At 41.8% G+C, this 17,450-nt stretch overlaps 1 protein-coding gene across 4 annotated transcripts in view; it reads right to left on the bottom strand.

Annotated features, from left to right (window-relative positions):
• SYTL2 (synaptotagmin like 2) overlaps nt 1-17,450 on the bottom strand; it is a 57,490-nt gene that overhangs the window by 20,679 nt on the left and 19,361 nt on the right. For all 4 annotated transcript variants that reach the window (XM_032779025.2, XM_075061754.1, XM_075061755.1 and 1 more), the window contains exons 4-7: nt 12,312-12,384; nt 10,116-10,218; nt 7,542-8,426; nt 1,684-6,294 (exon numbers count right to left, since the gene is read on the bottom strand). In XM_032779025.2, the coding sequence (XP_032634916.1) occupies nt 1,684-6,294; nt 7,542-8,426; nt 10,116-10,218; nt 12,312-12,384 (5,672 nt within the window). The remainder of the gene's footprint in view (nt 1-1,683; nt 6,295-7,541; nt 8,427-10,115; nt 10,219-12,311; nt 12,385-17,450) is intronic.

Raw genomic sequence — 17,450 nt, 5'->3', positions numbered from 1 at the left:
TTCTAAATTACTAGGTAAAAATACATGCACTACCAAAGACCAGCAGGATCAATAGTCACTGAATTTAATAGTTTATATTACTTGGACACTTATATTACTTTCAGGAATACATATTTTAGAAGTGATTTAACTGGAAGCTGCCATGGCAGCATTGGATTGACTTGGGGGAAAAAAGGAAATTTTACAGTAATTTTTAAGAGTTATGGAGCAAAAATTTACCCTCTGGTGTGTGTGTTTAGGACTCCTACTGATCAACAGATGTGCCACGTGATCATTTGGTCTTTTTTTGGTCTACATACACACATACTAGAGGTAGGCAAACTAATTCAGACTCATGGCTTGAGATGGACACATTGACACAGCTGTATCTACAAATAAACAGGAGTCTAGCTAGAAAACCAAACCCTGTTATAGAACTGCTTCCCGATAGAGAATATCACTTTGGGTGCTAACAGTGAGGGTTATTTTAATAATGGGGATGTGTTTCTATCTGAATTTAAAAATTTAAACAACAGAGACCACAATTCATGTCATGTAGTCCAAACAGCAGCCATAGGAAAACTCAACTGCTACCACCATGGGACAGATTCAGATCTTAGAAGTTAATGGTCTCATCTGTCCCAGTTGGCAGTTCCATGTGCCATCTCATCCCTTCAAAAATCCCTTTCTGCCACCTTCCCCCACCCTCCCCATGAGCAAAAGTGACCCAAAATACTTCGCTTTACTTATGGTGCAAAGCCTGAAGCCCTTGCTCAAGATTTACTCATTCTTCACTTAGGCCAGAAGTTCCATTGGCTTCAATTGTGTTTTGCCCGAGTTAAGAGTGAGGAATTAAGGATCACAGCTGGCAGCCGCTGCAAATTTCACCGGTTTCTCAGTCTCTCCAGTTAAGAGGAACAATCCTGATTTCTCAGAACAAATATTAAATTAACCCTCCATCTGAAGTGACTCCAATAGTTTACTTACATCGACACTGCCTATCTCATACTGTACAGGAGACCAGAGCCACTCCAGTGTTGCCATCTGTTCCAGATGTATCTTATTTGAATACTAATTTTTCAGTGGAAGATAACACTAAGTGAACACAGCCCCATGTTCTGGTGCAACAGGCTGCCACAATGAATTGATTAAGGCGGGGTGGGCCTTCTCCTTTGCATATTGTGGTGTAAGTACACATTAGAAAGGAGAAGCAAATATCTGGTTTAGCCAGATATTGCTTGCTAATGGGGCCCCTTTCTTACATCAGCCAGTAAAACACTGTTTAAAAAAAAAAAAAAAGATAAAAGAAAAAAAAAGGCTCTAAAGTCCAAAGTTTAAATAATGGAACTCACTGTTCCCACATTGAACAAACTGCCACAAGGCGAAGAAACAGATGCAGAAAGCCAGACTCTCTCTATATGCATGCAATAGGGTTATTCCAGCCCAACTCCCTGTTCTGCAAGTCACACTGAATGCGTGTCTTTTCAAAACAGCTGCTGACTCAGGCATTAAAAAAGTTCATTAGAAAAGATGCCCAGATGGTTCAGTTAAGAAAATGAATGAGAATCTCAGTCAGGCTTTTGGTTTACCATTCTTAAGGTACATCATCAAAAAAATTCTAGCCATATTTCTTAAATAATTAATAGAAGAGGAAGAATAAATAAAAATCCAGAATCACTGATTTAAGAATTCAAAAATGCTCACAGGTTGAACCTGAAAGATCAGAGCCAAAACTTATGGTGTCATCTTCATCATCATAAGGAGATGCTAGGAGCAGCTCAACTTTACTTATTTTGGAGGAGCGATCATCATCTTTAAGTGGTGTGCTCAGTCTCCTGAATCTAAATGGTGCATTCACTTCAGATGTTGCCTCACTGGCATCTGCTAAGGAAGCGCTTTTATCAACCTCCTTTCCTGCTGCTTCCTCTCTTTCATTTTCATTTTTTATCTCCATCTTATGCATCTTGAAAACAGCCGCGCCATTCTCTCTTTCCTTGAGAAGTGCTTCAGGTGATGCCAGGTTAGTCTGTACTGTTTTCTCAAATGCTACATTTCTTACAGGGAGAGTAGAAGCTCTCACTTCATTTACCACATGATCTTCCTTTAGGGCTTTGTCATTTTGTTTCAAAGTCTCTCTCTTGATTGGTATCTTAAACTCTGTGCAATAGCCACTTGAAGCACTTGGACCAGCAAGTGGCATTTTAATGGGTAGACTTCCCTTTTCTGCTTGAGACACAGAGTCACTGGGTCTTTCCTGTTTTCCCATCTTCATTGGCAGCTGAGATGAAACGTCAGATGCTTCTTTAAGAAGTTTTTCTAAGCAGATATTCAATTCACTGCATTCTGCTTTTGTTGGAGCAACAGTTTTTTCTACAGTTTCTTCTATTTCCTGGGGATGGTCCATCTCTTGTTGGTAAGGGGAATATGCACTCTGATTAGGCTGTGTCCTACCCTGTATTACACTGTCTACGGTCTTCAGCTTAAGAGGTGGAGTTTCAGAGGCTTCCTTAAGCAGTTTCTGCAAACTAGCAGTAAAGTCTCCAAGCTCAGATTTGGAAGGAACAACAGCTTTTGCTATGGTTTCATTTACTTCTTGAGGATGGTCAATATCTTGCTGATAAGTTAAGTCTACACTCTGATTAGGCTGCATCCCCATACTCTTCTGCATCACATTGTCCATGTTTTTCAGTTGAGGAGTTTGCATTTCAGAGACTTCCTTCAGCAGTTTCTTTAACCCAGAATTAAATTCACTAAGTTCTGCTTTGGAAGGAGCAACAGCTTTTTTGACTGTTTCATTTACTTCTTGGGGATGATTGATTTCTTGTTGGTAAGTGGAATTCACACTCTGATTAGGTTGTATCTTAACATTCCCCATACTATACATCTCACGGTCCAATCTTTTCAGTTTAGAAGGTGGCATTTCAGAGACCTCCTTCAGCAGTTTCTCTAATCCAGAATTAAATTCACTGAGTTCTGATTTGGAAGGAGCAACAGCTTTTTCTACAGTTTCCTTTACTTCTTGAGGATGGTCAACATCTACTAGATAAGAGGAATTCACACTCCGATTAGGTTGTATCCTAACATGCATCTCATTGTCAAAGCTTTTCTGTTCAGAGGGTGGCATTTCAGAAGCTTCCTTGAGCAGTTTCTGCAAACTAGCATTAAATTCACGGAGTTCAGGTTTTGGCTGAACTGTTTTTACTAGTATTTCAGTCACTTCATGATGGTTACCAGGAGATACAGGATGACCAATCTGATCCTCTAGCCGAGAGCTTACATTTTCTCCATGTTTTGTATATAAAGGTAACAGCACTTTAGCTGTCTCTTCATTTGGTTTCTCCAAGCATGTATTGATTGGGTTAACATTATCCTGATATGGAACTGTACTTCTCTCTACAGTCCCAATTACATTTGGAGCCCCAACCCTTCCTTGGCCAGTAACAGAAGTAGCCTGGTCAGTCTCTGTCATCCGCTTATAATATCTTCGCTGATCATCTTCAGGCACATTCTCAGACACTGCTTTTTTACTGTTATCTACATTGTACGATGAAAATGAGATTGCGGATGCTTCCTTAAGTAGTTTCTTTAAACCAGCATCCAGATCATGGAATTCAGCTTTTGGTGGAACTGTGGTTTTTTCTACAGTCTCTGAGACTGCCTCTCCAGGAGGCTGTGCTTCATTCTGGGTCACGACATAAGCAGCTATGCCAGGACACATTGCCTTTTGGGAAGAGCTTGGAATGACTTCTTCATGAGAACTCTCTCTCTGGATACCCTCATCTGCTGCCTGAGGCAATGGACAGGAAGTGTCACATTCCTTAAGCAGCTTCCCCAGACCAATTTTTAGTTCATCAAGTTCATCTTTGGGTGGAACGACTGTTCTTTCTATAGTTTCTTTTACTTCTTGAGGAAGCATTTCCTCTCTTTGAAATGTAGGATAAGTGTTGTGACTCCGTTCCATCACCTTTTCAAAAAATCTTCTCTGCCCAGGACAAGAAACTGTCTCTTCAGAAATATTTTCTGTTACGTTCTGACTAGAAGATGATGATATTTTGGAGGTTTCCTTTAGCAGTTTCTCTAGCCCAGCATTAAATGCATCAAGTTGAGCCTTTGATGGAGCAACAGTTTTGTCTACAGTCTCTACAACCTCCTCTTTAGGGGATACTGCTTTTTCCTTGGAGTCTGTGGGAGCAGTTTTGCTCTGCTTTGTTTTTACAGAAACAATTGGGTGTTCATCAATTCCCAATTCTTTTCTTGGAACACTTTTATCACTAACTAGTTGGATCGATGGCAAGGGTGCCTCAGACATTTCTTTAAGCAGTTTCTGTAAGCCATTGTTAAATGTGCTGTGCTGTTCTTTTGGTGGAACACTCATTTTTTCTATATATTCTTTAACTTCTTGTTCTGGAAGATCCACCTTTTCTTTAGGTTTTGAGATCACTGACTTTCCTACATTTTCCCCCACTATTTGGAGAGATTCTGTATTTTCTGTTCTTGTCAGATTCACTGACCTAAGAATGGGCTGCCCTTCCTGTCTAGGCAACTCAGGTACTTTGAAGTTTATTGTTTTATCTCTCTCGGGAAGTTGATTTTGCTGTTGAACGATCACTTCTTCTTGGCTTGTGTCTGCTCTGCTTTCTTCACATTCCTTTGACTCTTTTTGGTAAGTTACTGAACTAATATTACCTGGGGAAGTGGTTTCATTTTTCATATTGGTCCTACTCTGTGATTTAGGTCCAATATCCCAAAAACTTCTCAAACTCTGAAATTGCAGTGGGTTGGAAATTTGATTCTTAGACTCTTCATCTATTTTATCCTTCAAAGACAAAACCTTAAAATTTGGCTTCTGTTTTGTAGAAGAGGGATTTCTGTCATTTTCTGAAGACACTTCTTTCCCATCTTCATACTTCTTTGATGAAGTAGGAGTAAGACCAATTCTTGGTTGCAAATTATTTGCTTTTGGCAATTTTGTAAATTCATTAACCTTACCATCAGACTGAAGTATTTTTCTGGACTTCTCAACAGTATGGTCTGCTTTGGATTTAGCCATTATATCTGGCCCAGTCTTTGAAGACTTTAGAAATTTATCTTTAGATGCCTCATCATCACTTAATTCAACTTTTCTGAAGTTAACCAAACTATACTTGTTTTGATCTTTTGATTCACTTGATAGGGATGCTGCAGAATCATCAGTGGGTTTTACTTTGCTATTTCCTTTATTGGTGTATTGTACTGTGCTACTAGCTGATAGGGTAGTACTTAAAATGCCTTCCTTATTTGTATGCCTGGGTCCAGTTGTGTCACTTTCCCAGAAAGCCCTAATATCCCTTACACTTTTCTTTAGTTCCATATCCTCATCTGAGATTTGTATGGGAGATGGCTGTTTGGATTCATGCTGTGGCAAGACAGGTAGTTTTGTCCTAGGACTACTTGGCTCTAGTTGCATACATCCTTGATCAAGTAAACCAGGTTCTTTTCTCTCTGTTCCTTTATTATCAAATCCAGTCTGTGACTGAACATGGTCTTCTTCCAAGAGAGATTTGATCGTGCATATTTTCTCTTCCTCTTTCTGAATTTGCACATTAGTTTTCAATAGTGAACCTTCATTTAGCTTTTCAGGAGAACTGAAACTCTTTGAACCTGGTTTGCCTTTTCCTTCTGTAAAAAATGTTGGTTCTTTATACGCCGCACTTTCATCCTCTGGTTTGTATAACATTTTGCCTTCTGCAGCTGATTTTTTAAGAATATTTGTTTCATCTAATTTAGTAACTGGAAGATCAGTGACCTGTAAATGCATCTTCTCTCTACCATTTTTGCTCTTTCGAAGTACAATAGGCCCTTTGTTATAGTCTGTTTCTTGAGTCTCTTGACTTAGATTTTCTTTTTTTCCTACTTTTATTATCTGTATGTCTTCTGCATCAACTGCTGCAGGTTTCAAAACATTGCTTGGTTTCCCACTATTTCCAAATGACAAGTCAATCAGTTGTGTATTTTCATCTGTGCTTGGTCCACTATCTTTTGTAGTTATAACTCTTGTCCTAGGTGGTAAGTACAGTTCTTCTTTGGACTCTCTCCTTTGGGAGGCTACCGATGGAGTATTCTCATCACCAGTATTGGAGCTTCTTTTAAACCAATCTAATACTTTTGATATGGACTCATCAGCTACCTTCATTAACTCAGCAGCATGTCTGTCAGGCTTGGAAGTGGTTTTAGCACTTTGATCCTCAACAAGAACAGGCTTACCTTGTTGAAGGTCTGCAGAGCTGGCATTTGGCACCTGAGGAGATTTTGTCTTAGCAGAAAGTGGCTGCTGATCTGTAACATAAAATCACCTTTCAAGATAAGGAGTCAATAAATGTGATTTTGCTGAAACAGGTTTTCCACCCACCTTGATAAAAAAATCTAGTAGTGCTAGCTTGTTTCCCCTTTCCATTGCTGCTTGTTATTTTAAAAACTGTTTACATGAAAACAGCAATCAAAAAGCCAAAATAAAGAGTGATATGATGGGGAAGAGGGGTGGTTCTTGGGAGCCTATCAAAGTTTACCACCAATTTGGAAGAACAGTTGGAATGGTTTTCCTGCCTTTAGCAGGGATGGGTTAGCAGTATCCTGATATGGGGTAAAATCCACAGGATTTCTTCTTGGGGTGCATAAAAATAGTTAGAGCTATTTTTTTGCTTTTGAAATGCATCATATTGCAGGCAAGGTATTTATAAAATATAATTAGTGGGTTAAGAGGCTCCTCTAGACAGACATCCATATGATGCTTCACTTTCCACCAAGTCCCCACTACAAGTTACACAAGCTAAAACACAGATATATCCCATATGCTTGTTCTTTTAGCTTGAAAAAAATATTTCCAGGTAAGAACATTGATATACTGGCAGCACAGCAATGAAAATAGGCTTGTAGAATAAAACTTGAGCAATTTATGAATGAGTAAAGTCTTAATCCAAATTTTACAGCCTTACAAAAAGTTCACTCTGCAGAAACACTTACGTTTGCTTAAAATTATGGCATTTTGATTCTAACTCAGAAGTGGATTTTTCATCATTTAACTGCCATGCTTTTTATTTAATCACATGTTAAAAAAAAATCCCCAAATCATAGTTCCATTATTACCACTAACAGACAATAGTGGACCAATTTCTTCAGTCTTTATGCAGGCAAAGCTAGCATAGACTTCAAAACAGGAGTTTTGCCTGAGCAAGTATATGGTTGGTCCACCACTGTCTCTCTCTTGTTGCTAATAAATATGCATATCCACACTTTAGCCTGGACATGTTATTAATCAGTTTCTGCTTAAAATAAATAAATATTTTTTTTAAAAATTGATCAATCGAGCACATTCCCAAAGACTGAATGTTCAGACAACGCGTAGCATGTGGTTTAGTGTGTGAAACTGGTAAATTAGTAAGCAAGCAGAAATATTCTGGATAATACAGAAAGCTCTCTCTCTCTCATGATTGGAATATTAATGAGCAGAGTTATTTATGACTCTTTTCAAAACTGTTATTTACCCTTCTCAGTATTAACCCATTTGACTTGTGTTGTTCTCTTACCAATAGTGTGTTTGGATGACTCCAAGTCAGGATTCGGGGACTGTTTGGATATGTTTTGAGACAATGTTTCATCAACAGTTTGCACTTCCTGGACATTTGGTGAGATATTACTGGAGGATTTCCTTGGCGTTACAGGTTCCATAGGAAGACTTGTCTTAAGCTGTAAGGTTTCATTAACTGGTAGGCTTGATCTGTTAGCATCAGAAGAATATGGTGCTGATGTGTCTTCTTGGGTGACATCTCTGTCTCTTGTATTAACATCTAAAGCAGAAGATTGGGAGCGTGGAGATTTTACAGGAAGGGTTTGTTCATTCTGAAGTGCATCTAACCTATTACTGTCATTTTCTGCCCTCTTAACGTAGTCTGATTCCAGTAAGTCGAACTCTCCTATATCTTTGCCATGTTGCAGCTGGGGGCTCTGAAGAGGTTGTTTTGTACCTATACTGGAAGAGAACCTGACCTGTTTTAGTCTTTCCAGTGAATTTTGTGAGGGGTCTTCTGCAGGAGGATTTGTCTCAGCTACTCTTTCGAGAACAGTTGAAGATGGCAAAGCAGTCTTACTCTGATGGTCAAAGACCTGATTAACACGAAGAACTTCTGAATCAGTGGAACTTGAACTTGAACTGCGTTTCAGGATGCCCCTCGGTGGTGTACCAGCACCACTAACCCAATCAGTCCTTTTAGTAGGTTTGGGAACAGAACCATCTTTCTCCAATACGGGATCTGTTATTTTGTAGATGATTTTTCTAGCTTTGGGTACAGGAGGCTGATCTGCAATTCTCTGTGACTCATCAATTTGTTCTCCAGAAGCCTGCCTATGTTCCTCTGACCTACTATTTAGTATGTTTCTCTTGGATTGGGTCTCCTTTGAAGGTGACAGTGTGTCTGCAAGACAAGACATGTATACAAGGGAAAGGGTAAAAACATACTGCAGAACAGATCTCAAGCTTAAGAGCATGCATTTAGTCAAAGCACCAAGTGTTCTACACAGGAAGACAAGGTAAAGACATTCTCACAGCTCTAGCATGCAATGCAAAAAGACAAGACAACATTAACAGTCAAAGCATTCAGCAGTATAAAAAGTACGTACTTTTGGAACAAATATATTGGAAAACTAATAGATTATCAAACTTTATATTAAATTTAACTTGTTTGTATTATAGAGTGCTGACTAATAGAACATTTCTACTGCAGAGAAACATAACAACTCAGAGTTAGAACACAGTAAACCTTTAATCAACTCAGTTCTTATACAGCTCAATTATATCATCATGTCTTGTGTTTGTGTTTCTATCAATTTTTGTAGACTGTTTTCAGGGTCAGATGGAACTAAGTAAAACTTGCCCACTTTGGACAAGTATTTAAAAAAAATGCAAGTAGTATACACTTGTCCTCTTCCCCCACTAGCAAGCATCATGGCAGAAAGTACATCAGTAATTTTTATGCCTGGGCTGGCAAACTGTCATTACAATTTTGCAAGACTGGATTAAGGTACATCATTTTCTAGCTCCTGTTTGGTTAGGAATGATATTTTGGGAAAAGAGAGGAATCTAAAAAGCAGAATGAAGGAAACAAGATTAGCAAAGATCCTGGGGGGTTTTCTCCTTCCTCTGCAGCATGGAGCACAGGTCACTTAAATAGTGGTTAAATAGTGGATTCTCTGTAACTTGAAGTCTTTAAATCATGATCTGAGGACTTCAGTAACTCAGTCAGAGATTAGGGGTCTGTTATAGATAGAAGTGGCTGGGTGAGGTTCTGTGACCTGCAATGTGCAGGATGTCAGACTAGATGATCATGATGGTCCCTTCTGACCTTAAAATCTATGCGTCTAAGAAACAACAGGGGGACCAGATCAAATGTTGGGACTCCAGCTTGATCCCCTGCTGCTGAGTAATAGCAGCAGTGATTGGGACTGCTGCAAAGACAAAAAAAAGAATATCTTAAACTGCTCTCTTACTGCTGAATCCCCAAGAGGGCTGTAATATGGAAGTTGCCCTTCTCAGCTGGATGGCTACTGGAATGTCTACACTGCAGACAGACACCTGCAGCTGGCCTTGGTCAGCTGACTCGGGCTAAGGGTCTGCTTAATTGCAGTATAGACATTCAGGCTTAGACATTAGGGTCCTAGAGACTGGACACCAGCCCAAACGTCTAAACTACAGTTAAAGAGCACCACAGCCTGAGGCCTGTGAGTCCAAGTCAGTTGATCTGAGCCAGCAGTGGGTTTTTAATTGCAGCACAGACCTACCCTCGATGACCTAACGCAGGTTTAGGGTTGGGGTGTGGGTGGGGAAAAGGAGTAGACAGATCAGATTATTTGGGTGAAACATTTTTCTTAATATCTTCAGGGGGTCACATTTTTATACATGCAGATTTAAAATGAACAGCTTAAAGAACAGGCTGGAGACAGGCTCATAAAACAACAGGTAAAATTCTGCCATGTCTTGCTTTATTGCAGGATTTTAAAAGGTTTTCCCCCCTAGAAAATGTATTGTGTGAGAAAAGCAACAGTTAACTTGGTCACAATACCCCGAAGAATTTCAGAGTCCACAGAGATTTAAAAAAACTATTTACCCTCATTTGGCATCTGAGATAGGCCAACTGTTCCACTTTCTGAGTTCCTACTTTTTACATTCTGTTCTGGTGCAGTGAAGTCATTAAATGGATTTTTCCTTTGCTAGAAAAGAATGGACATATAATTTAAGTCATATGTTTAATGGCATTAACAGAAACATGAAAAGACAATGATTTCACCCTTGCAGAATAAGGTTTAAGCAGGCCTCTTATAAGACAGACTGAGGACATGGCAAAATAGTGACGGTAAAGGATTGTCAGAAATGCTTGGCTTAACTCTACTCCCTTTGAAGTCAGCAGGGCATTTGAAAACCCCACCTTTGTGAAGTAGGCTACATCTATACTTAAAACAGTACAGCAGCACAGCTGCAGCGCACTTCACTAGAGACACTACAGTGACGGACGGGATTCTCCCGCTGTCGTGGTTAATCCACCTCCCCTCAAGGTGATAGTTAGATCAACAGAAGAATTCTTTCATCAGCCTAGCACGGTCTACACTGGGATTTAGATCGACTTAACTACGTCTCTTGGTGGATTTTTCATATCCCTGAGACACATTGCTATGCTGATGTACATTTCCAGTGCAGACCAGCCCTTAGGGCTTGTCTACACTACTGCTTATGTCAAATTTATTGTATTAATTTAATTGGTTGTATTCATTTAGTAACTTGGGGCATTTACTTTATTTTAAAACTCTGCTATGTGGTTGTCATAAACAGATAGCTAAGGGTTAATGTTTCTTTTACCTGTAAAGGGTTAACAAAGGGAACCAAACACCTGACCAGAGGACCAATCAGGAAACTGGATTTTTCAAAGTGAGGGAGGGAACTTCTGGGTGTGTTTTGTCTTTGTTCTGCCTGTTTGTTTTCTCTCGGCTATGAGGGAAGAGCTTTTTTTTCTATCTCCAAGCTTCTTTCTACCCTTCTGTTCCCAAGTTGTGAGTACAAAAGGAAAAGCAATAGGTTTATATTGTATTTTGTATTTACATGTGTGGAGTTGCTGGAATGTTTAAATTGGATATCTTTTTGAATAAGGCTGATTATTCATATTTTCTTTTAAGCAATAGCCCTGTGTTATGTCATCTTGATGCAGTGATCATGTCATGTGTTTTTTCTTTCTTTTTTATATAAAGCTTTCTTTTTAAAACTTGTTGGATTTTCTTTTCCTAGTTAAGGCAAGGGGATAGGAATCTCTGTGCAAGGAGTACTGTCTCTCTCAGGGAAAGACTGGGAGCGGGGAGAAGAAGGAGGGGGGAAGGTAAATCGTCCTCTCTGTTTTGTGTTTCAAGGGATTGAAGCAGGGAAATCTCCTAGTATCCCCAGGGCGGGAAAATCTGGGAGGAAGTAAAGAGCAGGAAGGGAAGTGGGTTATTTCCCTTGGTTGGAGGCTCAGGGCATCTGAGTCTTGGGGGTCCCCCAGGGAAAGGTTTGGGGAGACCAGAGAGTTTATCAGGTACTCAGAATCCTGATTGGTGGCAGCGAGATAAGATCCAAGCTGGTAATTAAGCTTGGAGGTTCATGCTAAGCACCCAGATTTTGGACGCTAAGGTCCAAATTTGGGACAGAGGCTTATTACAGTGGTAATAAGGAAAGCCCATGTTTCAAATATTAGTTAGTGGTTAGGATTAGAAGCAGAGTCTGCATTTTTGTTGCTTGGCAACTATAACTTTAAGTTAGTTTATTGTTTGCTCTCTTCCTACCACAGATGTAACTTACAGTGCTCAGGGGTGTGAAAAAACCACCCCCCAATGGTTGTAAGTTTACATCGACTTAAAGTGCTGTCTACACTGTGCTATGAGGGTGGGAGACTCTCTCCCGTGTCTTCACTAGATGCACTACGTCGAGGCAGCTGCACTGATGCAGCGCAGTAGTGAAGACAAGCCCTTAGATAGCCTCATTTCTGCTACTGACTCCCAAAAAGGATTCAGACATATGAGAAGATTCAATTGAAACTGGAACAAAGCAAAATGGAAGCAATTTTCTCAGGAGGGTGAAGAGGTTGCTATTGGCTACATATAGGTAAGAGATGAAGATTTTCTCTCTGCCACACAAACAGGCTGAACAGGAATCAATCCATCACTTTATACCTCAAGTTTTTATTCTTCTGTCCAAATTCTTACTGGTTTTTAGTGGAGTGGCGAAGTGGTAAGAGAATAGCTTTAAAAAGCCATCTCCAGCACATCAATGCTGAACCTACCTTTCCTGGTGACACGGCTACCTTCTTTGAGCTTTCCTGTGGTGTCTCTAAGGTTGCGTCCAGTGCATTAGAACTACAAGAGAACAACACGTTGCTTACCATGAAACCAGCACATTGTTTTAAGCCTATAAAAATGAAAATTAAGCTGCCATATGCTTATAAAAAACAACATAAAAACGTGAGGTTCTTCTGTTCAATCTGTTCTCTTTGTTTATGGAAGACTTCCACTCTTGACACAGATACTGTTCCATTCCCCAGTTTGATTTACCATCCCTACAACAGTTGATGTGCCTAATCTACTACACTTGAAGTCTTTGTCTGGATAAAATATTACAGAACACCATTTTCAGAGCCAACATAAAAATTCATTAAACATGCTCGATTGGTTGGTTGCCCTATAGCCAAGGAGAAATTAAACAGCAAGGGATGGGAGAGTGGATCGTTTTTAGTAGTAATTTTTGAAGTACGGCATAGGCCAGGGGTTGGCAACCTTGCAGAAGTGGTGTGCATCCGACGAAGTGGGTATTCACCCACGAAAGCTCATGCTCCAATACATCTGTTAGTCTATAAGGTGCCGCAGGACTCTTTGTTGAGACTTCATTTATTCACTCTAATTTAAGGTTTCATGTGCCAGTAACACATTTTAGCGTTTTTAGGTCTCTTTCTATGTCTATAATATATAAGTAAACTATTTTTGTATGTAAAGTAAATAAGGTTTTTTCAATGTTTAAGAAGCTTCATTTAAAATTAAATTAAAATGCAGAGCCCTGCAGACCAGTGGCCAGGACCCGGCAGTGTGAGTGCCACTGAAAATCAGCTTGTGTGTCACCTTCGGCACGCGTGCCATAGGTTGCCTACCCCTGGCATAGGCAAAGGTATTTTTTTAAAAATTAAGATCATCATCCCGTTCTGAGGTTAGGTAATCAGGCCAGGAATATGAAGCAGCAACTAATTTTCAATAGGTGGAAGCAAACATGGATAAAGAGCTGTCTGCAGGGAGGTTTTGGGGTTGGCTGCCACTCACCACCCTGAGAGTGCACACAATCAGGGCGCCCCTGCACACACAGGGAATGGAGCAGGGGGCCCGGGAGCAGAATTGGGATTAAGTGGCTGCCCTGCAGGACAGGGAGCAGCAGAGGTCCCAGCTCAGCACAGCCAAGGGAGGGATGACTCCCATCATGGCAGTCAGGAGCAGCTTCCCACCTGTCAACTTTGCTCCCTGCTCTGGGCAAGTTCTGCACAGAAGCAAGAAGAAGCTGCTGTCGTGAGGAGCAGGAAGGGTGAGCACTCTCAGCCAGGCAGTAACGGTGCTTCTGGTTGCTGCGCTGGCTGCCTGCTACAGCACAGTTCCTCTGGGAGCGGGAACTCAGATACATCCGGTGGACTCCTGGGACCCAAATCAACCAAGGCCACGTGCAATCAGGAAAGCAATAGGACTTGGACCCTTGGTCCCAGCTTAACATGGACCTGGACCCTCCGAACCTTCAGGATGCAGGGACCGTAAGTCCAAGCCTTAGGTTAGCACAATGGGTGTGGACACAAGGGGGGTTACACTTGAGCCCAGGTTTACACAGCTGTTAGAGATACCCACAGAAAGTTACAGACAGTGCTGAGTGGAGCAAGAGTCCAGCTACCCTGCCATAATGAATGTATCAAGTCATTCTGGTAACATGCTCAGATAACTCTATGGCAGTGGTCACCAACCGGTCGATCGCAATCGACTGGTCAATCTTGGAGACTCCCAATTGATTGTCATCTCTGGCCGCTAAAAGTCTGGCGATGTAGTGGGGCTGCCGCTAAGGCAGGCTCCCTGCCTGCCCCGGCCCCATGCCGCTCCCAGAAGCAGCCTGCATGCCCCTGTGGCCCCAGGGGATGGCAGGGGTCTCCACACATTGCTCCTGTCTGCAAGCCCATCCCAGAGCCTGCACCCCCTCCCAAACTCCCATTGGCTGGGAACAGGGAACTGTGGCCAATGGGAGCTGCAGGGGTGGGGCCTGCAGAGAGGGGCAGCACGTGGAGCCACATGCCCATCCCCAGGGGCCGCAGGAGTACATTGGCCCCCTCCAGGAGCTGCATGGAGTTGAGACAGGCAGGGAGCCTGCATTAGCCCTGCTGCACTGCCGACTGGGAACTGCCTCAGGTAAGTGCTGCCTGGCAGGAACTCACACCCCAACTCCCAGCCCTGAGCCCCCTCCCAGAGTCAGCACTCCATTCCCCCTCCTGCACCCTGAACCCCCTCCTGCACCCCAAACCTTTTCCCCAGACACGAGCCCCCTCCCAGAGCCAGCACCCTATACCCCCCTCCTGTACCCCAACACTCTGCCCCAGCCCAGAGCCCCCTCCTGCACCCCAACCTCCTACCCCAGGCTCAACCCAGAGCCCCCTCCCATGCTGCGAACCTCTTGGCCCCATCCCAGAGCCTGCACCCCCTCCCAAACCCCAACCTCCTGCCCCAGCCCGATGAAAGTGAGTGAGGGTGGGGGAGAACGAACAAACAACAGACAGGAGGGAATGGACTGAGTGGGGCAGGGCTTCATGGAAGAGGTGGGGCCTCAGGGAAGAGGCAGAGTAGATCCTGGGTTGCATTTAAATTCAAAAAGCGATCTTGTGTGTAGAAAGGTTGGAGACCACTGCGCTATGGTAACAGCAATAAAATGCCTACAAATGGAGAGCAGAAGAAGAGAGAAGGGGCTTATAAGAGGAAGGTTATAAGAGGAAAAGATTTCCTTATTCTACCTGATTTTGTACCTCTACCATAGAGCAGACCCTAGAGAGAGAGAAGTGGGACTTAGTCACAGAAGATGGATAAAGATTTGGAAAACAGGTTGTAGGGCACAATCCTACATTGGCAGGAGACTGACTAGACAACCTTGTAAGGTCTTTTCCCATCTTTAAACTTTATGAATCTATGGCAATGGTTCAAATCCAACCCAGGTCAGTAGCAAATGTGTTCAGCTGCCTATGAATTAGTCCCAGTCACCCTCACAAGAAACATCCCAGAACTGGGGTGCCCTTTGCTGGCAGGCTCTTTAGATAGGTCAAGGATTGAGAGGGCAAAAAGTGAACTCATCTGATCTTAGAGGTGAGTCCTCCAAAATCAGAGATAGGCCGCAATGGCAAATGTATGTGGGGAAGTCTCAATTGCTGCTGCTAATGCTATACCTGTTAAATGGATAAGCAGAAGATCTAGCCCCTTTCGTACACACTAAGCCATTTGCATTTTAAGAATAAATTTTGGGGCAGACTCTAGGATTACTGTTCGTAGATAGTGTTATTTATTAGCCCAAAGCACCTTTTCAGGATTAAGAAATTGTTGTTTTTTTTTACACAATGATTCAGAACATAGAAGGGAGAACTTGGACTCTGCCCTTCCTTAGATGGCATATTTTACACTCTAGATCTATCGTCAGACAGAGAAAATATTGACAGATTGAGTCATTCTGTTAAAATTCCTTCTGTGAAAGGTTACACCCCCACCAACACACTTCACACACCCAGCTCACAAAGTTATGATATGCAAGAGAAAGTATCATGGGAATTGAAATACCAAGACAAGCACTGCTTGGTTATTGGAGTTAGTCATTACAGAGAAAAAAAAAGGAGCACTACCCTACAACTCAAGTGCCCATACCTAAAGAGCCATATTCTGCTCCTATTAAGTCCAGACTACACTTGACTCTGATGTGTTCACTAGTCTGAAAGCAGAATTTGGCCCTTGGTCCTTATACAGGGAGTTCTCCCAATGAAAAGGATTGATCCTTCCTAAGTCATTCATGGTCATAAGTGCAGTTTGTCTCAATTTAGGGATTTCGTTTTTTCATTTTCCATCTACATCTCCCCCAGATATGCTCAGGGCCAGATCCTGAAGTCAACAATTGTTTTGCCTACGTAAAGACTGAAGACCGGGTCTGTAGCCTGCACCATTCTCCACTCAAAATATTGTGATTGCTATCAAAGAGTAGCAGCATTTTCAAAAGCACACTAGCAACTGAGGAGCCTAAGTCCCATTGGCTATCAGTCACACTTTAGCTAAATGCCTAAGCTACTTTTGAAAATGGCTCAAATGTTTTGAAACATTTACCCTATTACCCTGCAAAGAGACTCCAAAATTACACTAAGTTCACATTTCTGATTACAGCCATGTCTCAGAGAGCCAACAGTCAGTTGCCTCTTCCTTCTATTCTGAAATACATAAAAACGAACACGTCTTCAAGGATCTATTGTCTTTGAAGACTGAACAAATGCTTCCAGTATACAGGTTTGCCCCTCCTGGCACCCTGACTAGGCTGCTAATCCAGCATGTCCTGGAATCAACTCCTGCCATTAGGAGTGGGCACACAGCCAGGTCAGAACAGTATTTCAGAAGAAGTCCACCCTATAGGGGACAGAAAAAAAGGCTGTCTTTAAAGGGTTGGTCTCTCCCTGCATTTCCCCCAAATCAATGTTGTGTGCTCGCCTCATTTATACAAAAAAATAAAAACTTGGGTGATAGTTTAAGTGATGTAGTGCAGTTCTAGTACTGCTACTTCCCCTGGCTTTCGCCACATATTTTGGAGGGTCAGAGTTGGTGTTTGCATCTATGTTACATAAATGTGTAATTAAATACTGGGCTTTGGCCTATATATTGCAATTCATTCTCTGGGTTCTGTTTCCAAACACTTCCATTAGCCATTCTGCACTGCATAAGTTTGCCTTAGAAGTGTCATCATGATGTGGAAGCTAGAAAACCTTGAATTCTAGTCCAGTCTCTGAAATCAGCTGTAATAGTCAACAACTGAAAAAATGAAAGGCACTGCTCAAGTGTTGAGTATTATAACTAGTTCAACTGCTGTGTGAATTGGATAGCTCTCTGCACTGCAGTTCCACTGGCTAGAAATAGGAATTACCCGCCTATGTTCCCCACTGAAGGACACAGGGCAAGGGCAAGTTCCATTACTCTCAAAGTGTCTAAAACTCTGACGTTTTCTGACATGGCTGCAGCATTAAACAGGAGACGGACACGGGTTGTAAAATTTATTCAGCTTCACACTAGTTTGGAATTATGACCTGAAATAAAAAGGTCATTAAGATCTCCCCCTACCCCTGGAGAAAAACAACTCTACAATACGTGAACCAGTTACAGCTGCTTTCAGAACTAGC

This window comes from Chelonoidis abingdonii, chromosome 1, assembly GCF_003597395.2.
Source record: "Chelonoidis abingdonii isolate Lonesome George chromosome 1, CheloAbing_2.0, whole genome shotgun sequence".
Lineage (NCBI taxonomy): Eukaryota > Metazoa > Chordata > Testudines > Testudinidae > Chelonoidis > Chelonoidis abingdonii.
The sequence above is the reverse complement of the archived record's forward strand: the minus strand, read 5'-3'. Positions and strand labels throughout refer to the sequence as shown.